Genomic DNA, 16,457 nt, shown 5'->3' with positions numbered 1-16,457 from the left:
CCCACCTCTTGCATCAGTGTGCCCTGGATGTGAGACATGGAGATCATTTTGGAGCTTTAAGATTTGACTGCTCTGCTGGATTTCAGACTTAGATAGGGCCTGTAGCCCCTTTGTTTGGGCCAATTTCTCCCATTTGGAATGGCTGTATTTACCCAGTGCCTGTACCCCCACTGTGTCTAGGAAATAACTAACTTGCTTTTGATTTTACAGGCTCTTAGGCAGAAGGGACTTGCCTTGTCTTGGATAAGACTTTGGACTATGGACTTTTGAGTTAAAGCTGAAATGAGTTAAGACTTTAGGGGACTGTGGGGAAGGCATGATTGGTTTTGAAATGTGAAGACATGAGATTTGAGAGGGGCCAGGGGCAGAATTATATGGTTTGGCTGTGTCCCCATCCAAATCTCATCTTGAATTTCCCTGTGTTGTGGGAGGGACCCTGTGGGAGGTAATTGAATCATGGGGGCAAGTCTTTCCCATGCTGTTCTCATGATAGTGAATAAGTCTCTCGAGATCTGATGTTTTTATAAAGAGGAGCCCCTCTGCACCAGTTCTCTGTTTTTGCCTGCCACCATCCATATAAGATGTGACTTGCTCCTCCTTGTCTTCTGCCATGACTGTGAGGCCTCCCAAGACATGTGGAACTGTAAGTCCATTAAACCCTTTTTCCTGTATAAATTACCCAATAAAGACATTGGGTATGTCTTTATCAGCAACATGAAAACAAACTAATGTCATACCCAATCCCTGCTTTCCCACTAGAGGAAACTACCATTATCCATTTAGTGTAAATCCTTCCAGAAATTTAAGTACTGACATATGTTTGTGTTTACATGTGTACATGTAGCTGTAGAGTTTCATTTTCCTTACTGTGATAGAATATCACATACATCTGCATGTATAGATTAACAACTTGACTGATATTAATATATTATTACATTAAGATATTGATAATAGCATTTATATTAAATATGTATTTAATATTATTGTTATATTTAATATTTTAAATATATTATTGAATTGAGAATGGTTTTTTTTTTTTTTGAGTTTCACTCTTGTTGCCCAGGCTGGAGTGCAATGGTGTGATCTCAGCTCAGCTCAACCTCTGCCTCCCAGGTTCAAGCAATTCTCCTGCTTCAGCGTTCTGAGCAGCTGGGATTATAGGCGTGTGCCACCACACCTGACTAATTTTGTATTTTTAGTAGAGACAGGGTTTCTTCATGTTGGCAAGGCTGGTCTCGAACTCCCAACCTCAGGTGATCTGCCCACCTCCAACTCCCACAGTGCTGGGATTACAGGCATGAGCCACCACACCCAGCCTGAGAATTTATTCTTATCAATATATTAAGCTTAAAAATCTTAAGCTATTATATTTTAAGCTAATTATTATATTAATGACATATTAATTCAATAATATATTTTTCTACACAAGCCTACACAGAGTACTCCATTTAAAAATTAACTATGACATAATATTTCACAATTTAGACATTCCTTAGTTTGAATTTCACAATTAATAAGCACTTAGGTTTTCCTTAATATTTTGCTTTTACAAATCAAACTGTTCATAATCATGCCCCTTGTATACATGAGAGTGTTCCTCTAGAGTGGATACTGAGCAGGAAATTACTTGGTAATGTATAGGTAAGTGCTAAAAAAATAAGATAGCCCTGTCCCTTGCTCTCCATTAACAGTGTGAGATCATTGCTTCTCTACATTTATTCTTAATATCATACTTCTGAAATTTTCTTAGAAAATAGATTACTATTTCATTGTTTTATTTTGAATGCCCTCGTTTACTAGTAATGACTGCATCTTGTCAACTATTAGTATTTTTAAATGGCCAGTAAACCAAATGGACTGCCTGTGTGTGTTCTTTGCCCATTTTTCTATTAGGTTTGTTCATTTAATTATTGAGTTATAGATTTTCCTTGGATTCTTGACATTTTTTATATTTGTTACAAATTTTTATCTCACTTTATAACTTGTCTCCATTTTATTTGTGTTGACGTTTGCCACATGTTTAAAATTTTGATGTCAAATATATCAATGCCTTCCTTTTGTCTTTGGCTTTTTGTGACTTGTTCAAGAAGACTTAGCCTGTCAATTTCCTAATAATTATTGACTGTATTTATTCTAATTTTTTAAAAATTGTGGTAAGAACACTTAACATGAGCTCTACTCTCTTAAATTTTTAAGTACAAAATGTAGTATTGTTAACTACAGGCAAAATGTTGTAAAGCAGATCTCTAGAACTTAATCATCTTACATAATCAACTTTATACTCATTGAACAGCAACTCTCCATTATTTCTCCCTCCTCCCAGCCCTTGGCAACCACTTTTCTATGAATTTGTTTCTATGAATTTGATTATTTTAGATACCTCTATCAGTGGAATCATGTAGTCTTTTTCCTTTTTGTGACTGGCTTATTTCCCTTAGTATAATGTCCTCCAAATTCATCCATGTTTTTCCACATGGCAGGGGTTTCTTTTCAAGGCTCAATAATAGTCAATTGTGTATGTATATTTTATATATATATATGTATGTATGTATAGAGATGTATGAATGTATGTATGTGTGTGTTTGGGTTTTTTTTTTCATTTTTAAGTTTTTTATTTCAATAGGTTTTTGTGTATATGCATATATACATATATGTTTGTGTATATATATACACACACACACATATCACATTTTCTTTATCCATTCATGTATCAGTGAATATTTAGGTTGCTTCTATGTATTGGCTATTGTGAATCATGTGGCATCTTCTAATGGTTTTATAGCTTTGTTTTGACATTGAGTTCATTAGTGCAACTGAAGTTTGTGTTTATAAATTGTATGAGGTAGCAATTTCCCTCACCTCAGGAAATTAATAGCTAATAATTCCAATACCATTTAAGTCTCTTGTCATCACTAATTTGAAACGCCATCTTTATCACTTATTGTTTCAAATATACATAGGTCTATTTAGGGGAAAAGTTTTATAATAAAGTTACAACTTTTTAAAAATATGGATTTCTAAAATGCTAAAACTCTTGACCTGTGGCCTACATGACACACAGTATCATTTACACTTTGCTGGTTATCATGCACTGAAACATAACTTCGAAATTGAATGCTAAGGGAACTCTATCATCATTTTGCTTTAATTATTCCATTCCATTCATAAGATCACTTGTTTCATCGTTTCTAAACACCTATTAAGCCCAGTAACTTGTTAGCAGAATATGAGTCAAGCCTCAGCAAGAGCATGTATAATAGCATATGTATATACCAACAAGAAAGCCAGACGCTCACAGCTGGTCACTGGCTGGACTCTCTTCCCTCTTTCACTGTGGGCCTCAACCATTGATATACTACCATCTTTAATGTGGCCTTTTTTGAGACAGAGTCTCGCTCTGTCACCAGGCTGGAGTACAGTGGCATGATCTTGGCTCACTGCAACCTCCGACTCCTGGGTTCAAGCGATTCTCCTGCCTCAGCCTCCTGAGTAGCTGGGACTATGGGCGCATGCCACCACACCCAGCTAATTTTTGTATTTTTAGTAGAGATGGGGTTTCACCATGTTGCCCAGGATGGTCTCGATCTCTTGACCTCATGATCCACCCACCTCGGAAACCTGACCCATCTTACTCTTCATCCTCACTGTTTTCCTCTCTTATTTGGTATAATCTAAATAAATTGAAAATCCCTAATGGTTAAAAGAAAAAAAAAAGTCTAGTTAAACAGAGGAAGATGACAAAAGGGAGAAGGTGAGAAAATCCATGTCACTGACTAGTAGAACTAAACTGAGAAAGCCAAGTTGCCCTGAGTTCTTTGGGGTGTAAGGAATCCAGATGAATTCAAAGTTTCCCTAATTTTGATCATTTTCATGGCTTGTTTTAGATTTTAAGGTTTAATATTTATATAGTAAATTATTTCACCAAATTCCTATATAAATATTAAGTTATGTCTGGCAAACATACATTATTTAAGTAATCTGAGTATGTAAGTCTTCACATCAGGATCAATTTTTTTTTTTTTTTTTTTTTTTTACAATTTATGCCATTGGTCTCGTCATGAGTAAAAAGGAGAGTGTTATTTTTATTTTTTTTGACTTATAGCTGCAAGTTCCCAATAGTTTACATCTCATATACCTTATACCATTCTTTCTCATTTGCTAGTCAGATATTTTCTCAGTTACGTCCTTCTAGATTATGCATCTGGTCTCTTTACAACTATAAAATAAAGTCCAATAAAGAAAAAAAGAATTGTTTCCTAGGCTTGTTATCCTTGCCTTGGGTCTTGAGCTATCTGGCCCTGGAGTCCTAAGGATAAATGAAATGAGAAAGCTGTTCCTTCTAATATATAAGGTCTCCAACAATCTCATGTCAACAGAAAGGTGGCTTACTTCCTCAGCTCTTCTGCCAGGTGTTGCTGGCTGCTTTCCAGGTTCTCCATACTTTCCTGATTCAGCTTTAAATTGCCCTCCAGTTTGTGCAGTTCCCTTTCACAGTTCATTCTCGCTTTTCTCTCCTGCTCAAGGGCACCCTCAAGCTGACAAAAGGAAACATTATTTAGCTAAATAAATAGGTAGAGTTTATACTTCACTAGATGTGTTCATTAACCACTTACCTTCTGGAAAAAGAAAGAAAGACACAAGCACAAATTCTATAAATGATGCCCAGTAACATAGATATTTCCAAATAAATATTGCATATGTCAATAGGTTAACAAAAGAATCCAGAAATCACAGGGATGGAAGAAAACTAGAAATTACAAAATATGAGTTCTGCCTTAGGGAAGGAACCAACAAGAAATGGCCAGTGAGCCCTTGATTGATCGTTTTCCATGATAGGAAGCTCACTTCTTCACATGGCAGCTCATTTCACGGATGGATAAGTCCATTTACTTGGGAGTGCTTCTTCATAAGAAGGCAAAATATTCCCTGTAAATTCTATCCACAAGTACAAGCTCTGCTCCCTGGAGCAACACCAAGCAAATCAGTTTCCGCATGATCATCCTTAGTAATTTGGAAGAACCCCTAGGCATCATTGGCCCATTCAAACACATTCTCACATGGCATGATTTCCAAGCCCCGTCACCACCTTGGTACCCTCTTCTAGTTCATAACATTATGTCATATTCTGGTTCCTCACTAAATGTTCCCCATCAGAACATTCCAGTTTTGTATGGATTAGTATTGCCAGGAATTATATAGAGGTTAATTTTCCAGGAAGCTAGATAACAGTCACAATATGGCTTTTTATTTATTGATACGTTTACTTTAAAACAATGGAAGATATCCTCTGTAACCAGCCAAAGAGATGAAATTCAAATTGGGAGAGAGGGAGACATTCTGGAAAGGATTCCAGATTCATACGTTGAAATCCTAATCCCCAGTGTGATGGTGTTGGGAGGTGGGCCCTTTAGGAAGTGATGAGGTCATGAAGGTAGAGCCCCCATGAACGGAATTAGTCCTTATAAAAGAGACCCTGGAGAGTTCCCTTGTTCCTTCTGCGATGTGAGGACACAGGGAGAAGTCACCCTCCATAAACCAGGAAATGAGTTCTCACTAGACACCAACTCTGCTGGTACTTTGATCATGGACTTCCCAGCCTCCAGAACTGTAGGAAATAAACTGCTATTTATTTGCCACCCAGTTTATGGTATTTTATTATAGCAGCCTGAATGGACTAAGACACCAGGAGAGAATAAGTGTGTGGGTGGGTGTGTGGGTATGGGTGGGTGTGTGTGATGTGCATATATAAGCACACATATAAATACCCAAAAATCCTTATGCTGAGGCTTTGTGAGATATGTAATTATTGGAAATAGGAAGAAATGTAACACAATGAATAGGTAATAGAAGAAATTTATATAAAGGCAGGAAGAAAGAGCAGCAGATAAGAAGAAAAAAAAGAAACCTAACCACCCTTGTCAAAAATTTTATAAAGGCTACACTTTGGGGACTACTGTGAGCATAAATGCATACAATATGTCAGCTGGGATGGGAAAAAGGAAGAATTATGAACCCACACATTGAAACTGGTGTGAAACAGCTTTATTTCACAGGGCATTTAGAGGCAAAACAGGGGCATCATCTCTAGAATCTTAAAAGTATTTTCCAATAGTGTAGGTAGAACACAGCTTGTGGCTCACATATCTTTCAACCATAAATAAATCTCAGCACACCACTGGAAATACACATGGCCTTTAAAACGAATCCTTCAACACTAGTGTCAAATAGAGTACCAGCATATCTGTGGGCCAAAATACCAGGTTCTGTGGGAGATATGGGGAAAAGCCAGTCACCTAGAGTGATAACCCTTTACCATTCATCTTAATGTTCTTTTTCCATTGCCCAGGGTTGAATGAAAATTGCACTTAAAAACTGACAGATTTTATGCAGAGACCTCTTTTATACTATCGTGGTTTTGTGTACAAGAAAAAGAACCCTTTTATTCTCAATAATCAGGAAAACAAACTATGCTACTAGGTTTTTCTGAAACTGTCAAGATAAATTAATGAAGTAAAAACTGGAGTTATGTATATATGTAGACAGATAGATAACTAACAAGATGCACTGTTACTGACCTCATCAACTTGCTGTTCCAGCTTCAGATTTGCTTTGCTCAGGCTGCTGAGCTTCTGCTCCTCCATGTGCAGGTCATCCAGGGTCTGCTGATGGGCCTCCTGCACAACCTTGGCTGCTCTGTTAAGTTTGCTGATATCCTCATTTAGAAACTCTACTTCCTCAGTCAAGTTCTTGACCTGTGGGAAGAAGATGACAGCTTCATTAAAGCCACTGCTGGAAAGTTGTGCATAACACTGAGGGTCATCTCTCTTTTGTCGTCCAAAACTACGCATGAGGTATCCAATGTCACAAACAGCTGTATTTAGCCAAATTCCTGATACACTTCCTAAAGCTAAATTTAGTTTTTCTCCCACAAAAATGATCTGTTATCTGTCATGGTGAGGAAACGGAGTATTCTGTTTAAACATTAATATGGGTAAATAATTAACATTATTTATAATTATTTAACATTATTAATATGAACTAAATTGGATGGCCAATTTAATTCACATTATTATATAACAGTAACAACACTAAAAGCAATTGCGATTTCTTTTGAGGAGTCATGGCATGTACTGATTGTGTTGTGCCTCAGGATCCCAAGAAAGTGGCAGTTAAAGAAGAGTTCCAGCTGACAAAATATGCAAACATGGAAGTTGACTGTACTAGGCCCATGTGCTTTTTATGAAAGGGAATCAATAAAAATAAGAGTGCTATTTAATAGCCTGCCAAAATTATGGTGTCACTTTGGAGATTGTGTATCAGAGGCTTGATGCGGACTCCTCACTGTCCTCAATCCACACACAGATGCGCAAGTTAAAATCCTCAAACTCTCAGCCAAAACAAACAAAAGATGAAAGCCCTTAACCAGAATTAAAGTGACATCTTCAAGGTCAAACTCCAAATCAATGACACAGCTGGGGACGCAGGCACATCCCAAATTATCTTTTAGCAAACCGTATCATGCTCATTCTCCTTCCAAAAAAAAAAAGGGGGTTCTTACAGGCCCGATGAAACCATTTTACTCTATTATAGAGTTCAGATGCAATAGAATTGAAACAAATGAAAATGTTTCATTTGGGAGATTAAATAAGGTTCCATAAGTTCAAATTGGAAATCTGAATTGGGACAGCATAGTTTATCAGACTCTATATTTTGTGCCAGTTCTGACTCTCAATGCTGTAAAGTTGCAGGCCACTGTGTTAATTAACTTGAATAGAGCAAGTCAGATACCAAAACCTGATTTGAGAGTGGAACTCTGGCTGCTAGGCCTTCTTAACTAACATTATGGAAAAAGTACCTTGTGCTCTGTAGTATGCTTCTCCTTCTCTGACTTCACCAACATTGTTTCCAGGTCATCGATTTCTTTCTTCAACTCAAAACATTCATCTTCGAGTTTCCGCCCCCTGGCAGTCAGCTCAGAATTTATCTCCTCTTCTTCCTCCACCCTCTCTGACAGCTCCTTTACTCTGGCCTCCAGCTGGATCTTGGATTTAATCAGCCACTCGCACTGCTCTTCAACATTTGCCAGTGTCTCTTGCTCCTGCCATGATGAGGAGAAAATTGTTGCCAACAGCTGGAAGTAATTTATCAGCTAGGTGAAAATGCTGCTTAACACATAGCAAAGAGATAATTGCCTGCCCTCTGCCCAGCACTTTCACCTGCCTTTCCTCAACAGCTGCAATAATATTCCCAGGTCCCTGATCCGATCACTGAGAAGTGGAGAAGTTGCTTGTGTTTGGAGGTGCTTTCAATCTCTCAGGCCAATTCAGTAGATTAGATTACTTCTTCTAAAGCACTTAATAGAATCCTGGTGGCCTAAAGGAGCTAGCATGCCTCCAAAAATCAGTGGTGTGCTGCTTAAACCACAGCTTCTGGAAACATCCATGTGGGCACAGAGTCTGAGGTTGATAACTGCTCAGCAAATTATCTTTTAAGAAAGGAGAGTTCCCTCAGAATATTGCACTATAACTGTTATAAGTGCACGGATGTACGTGTTTAATATACATCTCTTCTAATAAATTGAGCTGAGTTATATGTTTTTTAAATTCATAGGCTAAATTTAGAATTCATAAGGTTATTTGCAAGTCACTAACTAGAGTTCACTGTTACTACCAACTAAAATTTTTGCCTCAATGATTCTGCCAGCACGAAGTTACACAAAGAGCATGTGTTACTCTTTATCCTTTCACAGGCACTGCCTCCAGCTATTATTGGGTGACCCATCGTTCCTGTGTTATGGGTCAAGTAAAAAGCAAAGGGGCTTTTTACTACAGAGCACCTTTCATAACTTTAAACCCCTCTAATTTGTCTTCTTTATTGGCTAAATAAAACCTCTTCTTCATAAGCAAGTTCTTAATTGTTGCAGGTCTTGCTGTAATATAACTTTACATACATTTTCATCTTCCATCTCGAGACCTCATCTATCCTTCACAATATGCCAGTTTGGGCAATGTATTAATGATCCATTTGCCTCACTTAACTTGTGTCTGCTAATTAGATCAAGAGTGGGGGCTGGGGGGAGGTAAAAATCCAGGCTATTGGCCTGTGAGTAGCTCCTGGCTGGAGAATGGCTGCCTACCCAGCAAACGGGGCTCAAAGAGGCACAGATAGAGAGAGGTATAGAATAATAAATGTACAACTTCACTGAAAACCCCAGAACAAGGGCTAAATAGATAGAAGTATCAGGACATTTAGGAAGCGTCAATGCAAATCAGAGAAGCTTCCAATGTATGGGAAATAATGGGGACATTTTATCTTAGTTCACCCCAGGTTGACAAGCAGAACAGTTTTTGCTGCATTCCATTCAGCCTGTATACAAGACCTGTCACCATCACTGAACAAAGAGGACAGTCCAATCGACCATCATTGATCTCTTCATTAAACATGACAGTAGGATTTGGGGGCTGAGCAATGGTGTGGCAGTTTAGCAGTAGGAAGATTCTTTCCCCAATGGCAGCTCTCTGACGTACTCACAATGTTAATTGGAATGGGGTCACTCAGTTCTGGTGGAATTTTGACTAAGCAAAGAAGGATTTCAAAATATTTCTTTTTTTTTTGGATTCTTTTGTGTTTAGCTTTCTCCCTTAAAATAAATAATCATAAATAGATATTATACATAATAATATATAATGATAGCTCTGTCAACTTCTTAATCACAGTTACAATCTGAACTCATCTCAGTCTTCTTGAGTTTGCTCTAGAGTTTGCTTCCATGTGTTTCCCATGCTCCCTACGATGATCTTTGACATGCGTCTCAAGCTTTTGTCTACCACGCCCTACACAAGCTGGGTCCATTTCTATCTCTTGCATCACCCCAGGTAGCACTGGCTACTTTCCATCAGTTGGAAGAATGACAGAAACTGGAAGGCCAAGTCTCAAACAAAGCTATCTATTCCCTAAGCCAAAATATTTTACAAATTGTGATTCTTACAGTTTCTTACAGTAGCTTTGAAATGGGGCCCAGGAATTTGTATTTTTAACAAGCATACCAGGTAAGACTGGTATACACTGAAGTTGTAGAATCACTGCTATGTTAAATATGTATCAGAAATGGGGGTTTGGGTATAAAGTCTTACATAAAATACAGCCTGTTGGCATGCTCGTAGATAATACAGCTCCAAAATATTAAAAAGTAATAATAATAAAAGAATAACTTGTGTCAGTCTGAAAGCACTAAATTTTCTCTGTTTTTAGTAAAGTTTAAAAATAAGAAAAACTGTTGTTTCTTGTTTAAAAAGCAAGAAAAATTATATTTGAATGCAGCATTTTTCAACTTAACACTGTGCTAAGTAGAGAGGAAAGTATTATAAAGGTGGTTAAAATTTCATCCTGGCCCTTTGGGCTGTTTCGGGATCACAGTAGTCCAGGGAGCTAGGGAGGAGTAACATGAAAGAGAGTGAGTAATGACACGTTAGCATCATACTGTATGCTTGAAGAGGCTTGAATGCCAAAACCAGGGGTTTGGAGTCTAAAAATGTATGTATTATATGATCTGAGGGTTGCTCACGCATGAAGCAACATGATGCTTTTTTCAAGACAATGGTTCTTAATCTGGACTGGATATCAGAGTCACCCACAGAGATTATTTGGAAGCACACAGAGTCTGCTTAATCAAAATATCTGAGAAAGGAGTCTAGCCATCTTTATTTTTATTTTTTTAATATTTCACAAATAAATTTGATACAAAGCCAAGGTTAAGAGTTTTAAAAACTCAGCTCATTAGTAATGTTGATTTGGACCCAGGAAGGGGAAGTAGGGAGACCAAAATCAGGATAGCCGACTAGAAGCACACTGCAACATTCCTGAAGATCTCAGTCAAGCTTTTCTTGGGACCTACTAAAATCCTGTCTACTGATTTGCTAATGGGTCATGGGCTACATACAAACTTTAAATTAAGACCCAGAGCTTCCTGGCCTCCATGATGTGCTATTACACAGTAAAAACCCATCTGATAATTTGTCCCTTTTTAAAAGACATCTTGCCAATTAAATCACTTCACTATGAAACAGGGTATCTCTTTGTTTTCATTGTCTTTGGTTTTATAAAATCCTTTGGTATTTGAAAAACACATGCATCTATTTTTTTTCCATGTCAACACTGCCTGCTTAACAAGGGAGTCTAATTAAAAACTTGATTTAAAGAACAAATGGTGGGGCTACTCACAGCCTGAAGCTGAAGAATCAGGTCATTTTTTTCCTGAGTGAGGGATACGTGCTTTGCTTTCAGTTCCTCCCTCTGAAACTCTGATTTCTCCAAGGCTTTCTGTAATTGTGCACACTCTTCCTTCAGTCCAGCTATTCCTTCTCTTACTTCTGAAGATTTAACAAGAGGCTTGATCTTGAAGAAGAGCCTCATCCAGGGCCAGTTCTTCACAGCCATGAAAGCTCTTATGTTGCATTGGATCAAAATAAGTGCATCCCTAAATCAAGAAAGAAAAAAGAAAAGCAAGTTAGCCCTGACTATAGGAGAATTAGTTCCCAAATTAAGATCTTCAATAAACACATCTTTTTAGGAGTCATAAAAAATTCTTATTAGTCTTCAAAGCAGTTTTATATCTGGACTTTCACTTGATTCTGGCAAAAACTCTCCAAGGGATATCTGGGGTTAGCAGTATTATGGACTAGATACCACAAACATTCTTTGAATGAGAGCTGAACATAAAGAGAGTAAGACATATAGAAGGCACCAAAAACTTGAACAATAAGTGAATGCATACATAGCTTGGCCATCTTTACAGAAGGAGGAAACAAGTCTTGGCATTGTAAGAGTTTGTATTTTCATATTCACATGGATACAAAGGCAAGGCAGAAACCTTCAAAGAATCTTACCCTTAATAAAAAGGAGGACTGAAAAATCCACCTACCAGCAAAGAGAGATATCAAATTAAAGCACATCTGATTTGGTGTGAGTGAAGACAAATCCTACTTCAGATTTTTTTTTTATGATCCAGTACCACTGAAGTATTTAAGGTCTAAATTATACTGCCTGAATGATACACACATATCCAATAAATTAGCACAATGATTTTTTTACTCTGATAATAAATACCTTTTTGACCCTTGGGGTAGGAAAATGCAAAATTACATTGGAAAAAAAAATACCTTAAACCCAAGCACCAGAAGTTCTCCTACATAAGGCCCCCTGAAGAGGGCTTACAATCCAAAGTTACAAAACACATATAGGAAAATGAAGTTGAGCACATATAATAAAAAGTTTGATGAAACCCCCAAGATTTTCAGATAATTGAACTATCTGATGGAGACAATCAAATAATTATGTTAAAAATTATTAAAGGTATAAAGGAAAGAACTTTAGAAACAATGAACCACTATGATAAAAGGACACACAGATTTGAAAGAAGACCAAATAAAATGTCTGAAACTAAAAAATATAGCAGTTGAAATCAAATACTCAGTGGAAAAATTAAGCAGGTTATTAGAAATACTGGGGAAAAAAAAACTAGTGAATTGAGAAAAGAATAAACCCCCACAGCTCCAGACTCCAGGATGACCCTTAAAACCTCAGGTTCCAGGCCTGCCCCAGTGCCAGTCCAGACATGCAGCCCCAGACTGCAAGCCTACCCCCAATGACCCAGATTCCAGGACCATCCCAATAATCAGTCCAGTCCCCACAGACCCAGGCCCCAGACCTATCCCCATGAACCCAGTCAATAAGGGTGTTCCAGTAGAGCCTAACCACAGACTGACTCTCATGGCCCCAGCATCCAGACATACCCTCACTAAGTCTGCTACCGTGGACTTAGACACCAAGGCCTACCCATGTGGATCTAAGATCTAGTGTATACAGCCTCCAGGCTAATCTCCATGGACCCAGAAACTGGGCCTGAATGTGCACTGAAACTGCCACCAGGCCATCATGCCCCAAGACTCCAGCAGCAATCCTGCCGATGGACACTGCCAGCCGGTCTGCCAAGAATCTCTGACCAAGCTTACTGCTGAAGAGGTTTTCCTGTTGAAGCCAGCCTATAAAGACCAAAAGATGTACTACTTCAAATGCACAAACACTAATGTAAGGCCACAAGGATCATGAATAATCAAAAAAATATGATACCACCAAAGGAACAAAACAAAGCACCAGTAACCACCCTAAAAAAATGGAGATCTACAAAGTAACAACTGGAGAAAGCAAGAAATTACAGGCTTCTGAAACAAATACACAAACAAACTGGACGCCTGGAGCAGTTAGGGACAAAGGCCTAAAATCTCTAGCCAAGATGTCTGGTGAAGATCTTGCCCAGTCAAAGCCAGTCCATAAACATGGAGGAGGGGGGCTGCTATTTCTTCAAATGTACAGACATTTATGCAAAGCTATAATAAACATGAAGAATCAGGAACACACAACAAAATAAAAAGAATGAAATAAATCCCTAAAAACCCACCCTAAATGGAGATCTATGAATTGCTAACAAAGAATTCAAAACAATGATCTTAAAAAAAAGCTTAGTGAGCTACAAGAGAACAACTAAACAAAGTGAGAAAAATAATACATGAACAAAAGGAGAAGTTCAACAAGGAAATAAAAACCACAAAAAAGAACCACATAGAAATTCTGGAATTGAAGAACACAATGACTGGACTGAGAAATTCCATGGAAGGTATAAGTGCAATCAAGGGGCAGAATCAGTGAGCTCACAGACAGGTCACTTGAAATTACTCATTTAGAGGAACAAAAAGGAAAAACAAATGAAAAGAATGAAGAATGCCTACAGCACTTATAGGACACTGGCAAGCTTACCAATATACACATTATGGGAGTCACGGAAGGAGCAGAGAAAGAGATAGAAACAGAAAGCTTATTTAAAGAAACAATGACAGAAAACTTTTAAATCTGGAGAGGAAAACGAACAACTAGATTCATTAAGCCCAAAGAACCCCAAGTAGATCAAATATAAAGAGATCTTCACCAATGCACATTATAATGAAATTCTCAAAAGTCAAAGAGAGAATTTTGAATGTAGCAAAACAAAAGTAACCTGTCACATATAATGAAATCCTCATGAGACTATGAGCAGATTTCTCAGCAAAAACCTTGCAGACCAGAAGAGAGTGGTATGATATAATCAAAGTGCTAAAAGAAAAAAAAAACTAAAAACCACCAACCAGAAATACTGTATCCAGCAAGGCTGCCTTTCAGAAATGGAGAGATACAGACTGCCACACAAATAAAAGCTGTGGGAGTTTATCATCACTACTTGCCTTACAAGAAATGTAAAGGGTGTTCTTCAAGTTGAAACAAAAGGATGCTAACTAACCACACAAAAATATATCAAAGTGTAAAACTCACTGAAAAGATAAGAATATAGTCAAATTCAGAATAATACTGTAATAATGGTGCATAAATCACCTTTAACTCTAAAATTAGTTAATGTACAAAATCATTTAAAATAACTATAGCTATAATAACTGATTAATAGATATACAATATTAAAAAATATTAAATTGTGACATAAATAACATAAAATGTGGGGACAAGATAAGTTAAAATGAAGAGTTTTTATATGTAGTTGAAGTTAAACTATTGCCAGCTTAAAATAAGATGTTGTCAACTTAGGATAAACATGTAACTACAAGATGTTTTATGTAAGCCTCATGGTAATCACAAAGAAAAAACTTCCAGTAAGTATAGAGAAGATAAATAGAAAGGAATACCTAGCATTACAAAATATTATCACATCACAAAGGAAGACAGAAAGAAACAAACAATTTTTTTTAAAGTCATAAAACAATTAACAAAATGGCAGTAGTAAGTCTGTATCTATTAATAATTACTTTAAATATAAATGAAATAAGTTCACCAATCAAAAGACAGAGTGGCTGAATGAATAGAAAAACCAAACCCAACTATATGCTGCCAACAAGAGACGTACTTTAGCTTTGAGAACATACACAGGTTGAAAGTAAGAAATGGAAAAAGGTATGCCATGCAAACGGAAATTGAAAAAGAGCAGGGATACTTATAGTTACATCAGATAAAATATATATAAGTCAAAAACTGTAACAAGAGAAAAAGAAAGTTATTACATAATGACAAATGGGTCAATTCATCAAGATGATATAAATATCTTTGTATTTGACAAGATTTAACATCCAACCATTCATCCATCATAAAAATTTTCAACAATATAGGTATACAAGGAAGGTACCGCAACATAATAAAGGCCATATATGACAAGCCCACAGCTAACGTCATACTTAATGGTGAAAAACTGAAAGCTTTTCCTCTAAGGTCAGGAACAAGACAAGAATGCTCACTCTCAATAGTTGTTTTCAATATAGTACTGAAAGTCCTAACCACAGTAATTAGCAAAAAGAGGAAACAAAAGCCATTCAAATTAGAAACAAAGAAGTTAAACTATCATGTAGAAAACCCTAAAAACCACCAAAAAAGAACTCAATTCATAATAGCATCAAAAATAAACTAAAATAGATAGGAATAAATCTTACCAAGGAGGTAAAAGATCTGCATGTTGAAAACTATAAAACATTGATAAAAGAAATTGAAGACACAAACAAATGCAAAAATATCTTGTGTTCATGAATTGGAAGAACACAGAATATTTTTGGTTAAAAGTCCATAGTCCCCAAAGTTATCTACAGATTCAATGCAAACCCTTTTAAAATTCCAATGGCATTTTTTACAGAACTAGGAAAAAATTCCTAAAATTTATATGGAACCACAAAAGACCTCAAATAGTCAAGACAATAGAAACAAAGGTGGAAGAATCACATTACCTAATTTCAAAATATGCTACAAACTATAGCAATCAAAACAGCATGGTATTAGCATAAAAAAAAACATATAGTCCAATGGAACAGATCAGAGAACCCAGAAATCAATCTACGCATTTATGGTTAATTGATCTTCAATAAAGTTGCCAAAAACACACAGTATGGAAAGGACAGTCTTTTCAATAAATGGGGTTAGTAAATTAGATATCCACATGCAGAAGAGTAAGTGGATCCTCATCTCACACCATATATAAATATGAACTCAAAATGAACTGAAGACTTAAATGTAAGATCTGAAACTGTAAAATTACCAGAAGAACACTTGGAGAAAAAGTTTCTTGACATTGGTTTTGGCAATTTTTTTCAATGTGACCCCAAAACCAAAGGCAACACAAGCAAAAACAGACAATGGGATTACATCAAACTAAAAAGCTTCTGCACAGCAAAAGAAACTATAAACAAGGAGAAGACAACCTATGGAATGGGAGAAAATATCTGCAAACTATACATGCAATAAAGGGGTAATATTCAAAATATATAAGGAATTCAAGTCTATAGCATGAAAACAACCCCGTTAAAAATCAGCAATAACCTGATAGACATTTCTCAAAAGACTACAAATGGCCAATAATATATGAAAAAATGTTCAAC

At 36.8% G+C, this 16,457-nt stretch overlaps 1 protein-coding gene across 1 annotated transcript in view; it reads right to left on the bottom strand.

Annotated features, from left to right (window-relative positions):
- MYH15 (myosin heavy chain 15) overlaps positions 1 to 16,457 on the bottom strand; it is a 129,177-nt gene that overhangs the window by 52,104 nt on the left and 60,616 nt on the right. The window contains exons 22-25 of the mRNA XM_002813322.4: positions 11,221 to 11,476; positions 7,856 to 8,098; positions 6,576 to 6,752; positions 4,390 to 4,535 (exon numbers count right to left, since the gene is read on the bottom strand). Coding sequence (XP_002813368.4) covers positions 4,390 to 4,535; positions 6,576 to 6,752; positions 7,856 to 8,098; positions 11,221 to 11,476 — 822 coding nt within the window. The remainder of the gene's footprint in view (positions 1 to 4,389; positions 4,536 to 6,575; positions 6,753 to 7,855; positions 8,099 to 11,220; positions 11,477 to 16,457) is intronic.

The sequence above is a fragment of the Pongo abelii genome, chromosome 2 (assembly GCF_028885655.2).
Source record: "Pongo abelii isolate AG06213 chromosome 2, NHGRI_mPonAbe1-v2.0_pri, whole genome shotgun sequence".
Classification (NCBI taxonomy): domain Eukaryota; kingdom Metazoa; phylum Chordata; class Mammalia; order Primates; family Hominidae; genus Pongo; species Pongo abelii.
The sequence above is the reverse complement of the archived record's forward strand: the minus strand, read 5'-3'. Positions and strand labels throughout refer to the sequence as shown.